This window comes from Natator depressus, chromosome 13 (assembly GCF_965152275.1).
Source record: "Natator depressus isolate rNatDep1 chromosome 13, rNatDep2.hap1, whole genome shotgun sequence".
Lineage (NCBI taxonomy): Eukaryota > Metazoa > Chordata > Testudines > Cheloniidae > Natator > Natator depressus.
Window position 1 is genome coordinate 38,680,247 of NC_134246.1, and position 5,002 is coordinate 38,685,248.

The 5,002-nt window shown below is 43.8% G+C and overlaps 1 gene segment (V, D, J or C); it reads right to left on the bottom strand.

Annotated features, from left to right (window-relative positions):
• Window positions 1–2,526: 2,526 nt before the first annotated feature.
• LOC141997146 (immunoglobulin heavy variable 4-61-like) lies at window positions 2,527–3,138 on the bottom strand. The segment is given in 2 exon segments: window positions 2,527–2,858; window positions 3,093–3,138. Coding segments are annotated over 2 exon segments (378 nt in total).
• Between the last annotated feature and the right edge of the window lie 1,864 nt (window positions 3,139–5,002).

Below are 5,002 nucleotides of genomic sequence, written 5' to 3' on the forward strand. Positions count from 1 at the left end.
CAATCTCTTTGGCATTTGGTAACGACTGGATGTTTTTACATGTTTAACGGTGAAACGCTTGGAAGTTATATATGTTTAGTTAAGCTAATTGGTTTTTCCAGGGGATCTGGTGTGTGTCATTGAATCTCGCGATTCCTCTTTCTGCAGTATCAAGTTGAGAGAGAGAGAGAGAGAGAGAAAAGAAGCCGTTTTCTCCTACTCTGCATTTTCTTTTCATATATACATATACATATACATATATATATATATATATATATATATATATATATATATATATATATATATATATATATATATATATATATGAAATGCTGAGCTAATAGTAAAGCCAAAGTGAACAGAATGTTGGGAATAATTGAGAAAGGGATAGATAATAGGACAGAAAATATCATTTTGCCTATACATAAATCCATGGTACTCCCACATCTTGAATACTGTGTGCAGATGTGGTCGCCCCATCTCAAAAAAGATATATTGGAATTGGAAAAGGTTCAGAAAAGGGCAACAAAAATGATTAGAGGTATGGAATGGCTTCCTTATGAGGAGTGATTAATAAGACTGGGACTTTTCAACTTGGAAAAGAGATTGTTAAGGGAGATATGATTGAGGTCTATAAAGTCATGACTTGTGTACAGAAAGTAGATAAGGAAGTATTGTTTACTACTCCTCATAACACAAGAACTAGGGGTCACCAATTGAAATTAATAGGCAGCAGGTTTAAAACAAATAAAAAGGAAGTATTTCTTCACACAATGCACAGCCAACCTGTGGAACTGCTTGCCAGAGGATGTTGTGAAGGCCAAGACAATAACAGGGTTCAAAAAAGAACTAGATAAATTCATGGAAGATAGGTCTATCAATGGCTATTAGCCAGGATGGGCAGGGATGGTGTCCCTAGCCTCTGTTTGCCAGAAGCTGGGAATGAGTGACAGGGGATGGATCACTTGATGATTATCTGTTCTGTTCTTTCCTTCTGGGGCACCTGGCACTGGCCATTGTAGGAAGACAGGGTACTGGGCTAGATGGACCTTTGGTCTGACCCAGTAGGGCCATTCTTATGGAATAAAAGAGAAAATACATGAATGAGAGACAGAGTTATAAAGAGAAACGATTCATTCCCTGCTGAAGGAAAGGCCAATAGAAGACAAAAGTCTGTAAGGATTTCATATTTATTTGCAGATACTGTGGGAGACTTTGTGAAGGAGATATTCCTGTATGAATATTGCTGTGTCTAGAATCAGAGTTTTGTATTTAAACAGCGACCCATTGAGGCAGGGCCATACAGGCCTGTTTCGCGCAACTGGGGATGGGGGCGAGAGCTGAAAGTGGCTGGCAAGATTTCAGGTTAAAAGAGGGTGAACTCTCAGGGGCTTGTCCTCATTTTACAACAGAAAGAGAAAATACATTTCAGATTTGAAGGACTCTGGGCCCAATGGATTGTGCGGGGGATATAACATAACACCTCCAGGGGAGTTAGGTGACTAACTCAGGAGCTTTTGAAAATACCACTGGGCATCTATCTTCATCTTTGAGCACCTCCATATATTTGAAAATCTAGTCCATGATCTTCAATATTATATATAAATACAAGTACATTATCTTTACTGCAAATGTTTGCCTGAAATTATTATTTTTGCTAATTGAAAATGGATACAAGGGAATCCTTTTCCACACAATTTGCCCGTGGAACTCCTTGTCACATGATATCATTAGGGCCAAGATTTTTTTTTTTTAAAGAATATTACTTTTCTCATTAGATTGTGTTAATCTACAAACTCAGAAGACAGGCTGTTTCTCCTGTCGTTCACACCCTGTGTAAATGAGGAGTTTCAGAGTAACAGCCGTGTTAGTCTGTATCCTTAAAAAGAAAAGGAGTACTTGAGGCACCTTAGAGACTAACAAATTTGTTAGAGCATAAGCTTCCGATGAAGTGAGCTGTAGCTCACTGAAAGCTTATGCTCTAATAAATTTGTTAGTCTCTAAGGTGCCACAATTACTCCTTTTGTAAGTGAGGAGTAACTCTTTTGGAGGTAATGTGGCTTATTGTGCTTTCACTCTATTACTTTTTATATCTCGTAGGATAACAGGTGTAAAGAAAAATCAGAGGCACATAGAGGATTTTACAGGAGGTCCTAGATATATTTGTTTACTGCGGCGTTTTGACTTTTTCTTTTGGAGGAGGCAGACATATTTTCATCACCTGGAAGAAATACAGTTAATTTGTGTGCATGTGTACTTTGAACACAGCTAAGTTCCTTATAATATTCTTTCAAGAGGAGAATTTCCCCTAATTAAGATGCCCACAACCCTCAAAGAACTCAATCGGAACAGAGTCACTGACCGATTGCTAGAGTCACTAATTCGCCCCCTTCCATTGCAAATTGTAAATGACTGCACATGGGTGAAGGCCATGGAGAATGAGGTCTAGAATCCCCGCCTTGTTACCAGTGTCACGGGGGCCAGTACCTCACTGCACTGTGGAAAACCCGCTTCCCCTTTTTCGATTGGCCCCTGCTTTGCTCCGTGTCACTGTGTGTCTCTCCCGGAGCAGTAATAGGTGGCGGTGTCCGCAGCTGTCCGCGAGCGGAGCTCCAGGGAGACCTGGTTCATGGAAGTGTCTTGTGTGATGATCATTCGACTCTGCAGAGAGCCGGGGGACTCAGTGTACGGCCTGCCAGACCTATACCATGTGCACCCCATCCATTCCGGCCGTTTCCCCATGGGCTGCCGGAACCAGTCCCAGGTGACGCTGGTGCTAGAAACCGAGTCTCCGGAGATGGTACAAGTGAGTGTCAGAGACTTCTCGGGTTTCGCCTCTCCCGGACCCGTTTCCTTCAGCTGCACTTGGGAGAGGACACCTGGGAAGGAAACAGAGAAATGAATCCGTGAGCCAGGTTCCTATTCCTGGGAGCGGGTACCATGAGAAAATTAAACACCCTGAGACGGCTACTAAGGGAGTGAGGCACCCTAATGCCACTGAGTTGCATTGGGATCCGGGCATCTAATTCCTTTAGGCTGCCTTGAATATCTCCTCTTCTGCAGTCACTGCAGCAAGGAACCCTCCTGACCCCCTCCCCGCACTCGGCACGTACCTGAAGGGGCCTCCAGCATGAACAGGAAAACCAGTAGCAGGTTCATCTTAAGTGAAGGTGCAAACTGTCCCCAGCAGCCAGGGCCGGGCAGTTCGGTGTCTAGGGGGAGACTGAGGCTTCTCCAATCAGGGGTTTGTATTTAAAGAGGAGCCCTCCAGGCAGGGATTTGCATGGGGGTTTCCCAGAATTAATATAAAAGCTGACAGGGTGTGTGCTCTGTCTACACTTGGGGATCTTTCCTTGGAACCAGTCCTACCCCCCGAGACAGTGAGTTCAGCTCAGCGAAATGTGAAACAGCCTAAGGTATTTGGACCCCCAAACTCAGTTTAAATAAATAGAATTTGGTCATTTAACACTCTTAAAGGACGTTGAAATTCTCAGTCAAATGTAAGTGCAAGACAGCGCCTTCTTTGGAATGAAGGAATATCTCGAGAAGAGAAATTTTACCCCTTCTCCTGTGGTTTTGGATGGGATTTCAAAAGAGCCCAAGGGAATTAAGAACAAAAATGGCATCGAAATTCAGTAGGATTTGGGCCTTTAACTGTCTCACCCCATGTCTTAAATCCTATCCCGTGTTCGGTAGAGATTTATCATATTGTTAGCAAACGTACTGCATTTACTGTACAGTCAGACATACATTTATAGTGAATAAGGGTTTTATTGCAATGCATTGAGTTAAATTAGAGCCTTTCGGCTGATATTAACGTACTCTGGGTGACATTAGTTAGTGGATTTATGTCTGCTGCCCTCAGAAGACAGTAACTGTCTGAGAATATCCCTTCTCCCCCTCTGTTAGGTATCATATCCCATGTGTTCTCCCAGCACCCCCTTGAAGAAATGACCCAAGCTCATATTCTGGATAATATCTGGGTGGTTTATTTTTAGTCAACCCTTTGCAAGAAAGTATTTTCGAGGATAAATTACATTTCTGATCCTTGGCGCCACTTGAGTTATTGTCACTTCTCATTGTCATTTTGCTCTAACACCAGAAACAGAATAATCCTTCTCGATATTTACACTGCTGTAATTCTGATCAGTTAAGAGGTCCCTGATCCTCTTCTTCGCTTTCCTTGTAAAGTTTCCCGTTGTTCGTTTATTGCTGTTAATACGACACCCAACCATGAACCAAGTCCTTTGTCAAACACATAGGAAGACACGTGTTCTCTCTCTCTCTCTCTCTCTCTCTCTCTCTCTCTCCCCACATACGCCCCACCTATGTATCGATCGATCATTCTTGCATTAGTCTGGCTTTTCTTCTTTTATATAATAACATTCATACTTTATAAACTGGGTGCAAAGGCAGGTGTTTCTGATCTGAATAAGATATTATAGTTACCGTGGAGTTTTGCCCCATTATCTTACAGAAGAAAGGAATAAGTTTGCCCTATGCAGAAGGGATATGCTTGAGGTGAAGTTCCCTTGCTATATTTGCAATATATTTTTAGTCAGGGTTCAAAAACCAAAAAGATTTCCCAGCGTTTAAAATGCTGGGGGCCCTGATTCTAGCCCCTGTCACGCCTGTGCGCTATGCCAGTGTAGACAGCTGTCATTCCAGTTTGAAGTGACTACAGGGTCAATGAGACAGAGAAGGAGAACTCGAGTTCCCCCCAAAGGTCCGGAGCGTTAGTAGCTCGCCGCGTGCACCGGGAAAACCCGCTTCCCCTTTTTGTATCAGCCCCGGCTCCACTTCGTCACTCTGCGTCTCGATGTGCGCGTGTGTATCCCCCGGGCGCAGTCACAGGCCGCGGTGTCCGCAGCTGTCAGCGCGAGCAGCTGCAGGGAGAACTGGCTCTTGGAAGCCTGTTGGCTGATGGTCAGTCAGCTCTGCAGAGCCCTGGCGTAGTTCGTGGGCCAGCCGCCGGCTGAATGCCAGATGTTCCCCATCCACTACAGAACTCGCCCCGCCGGAC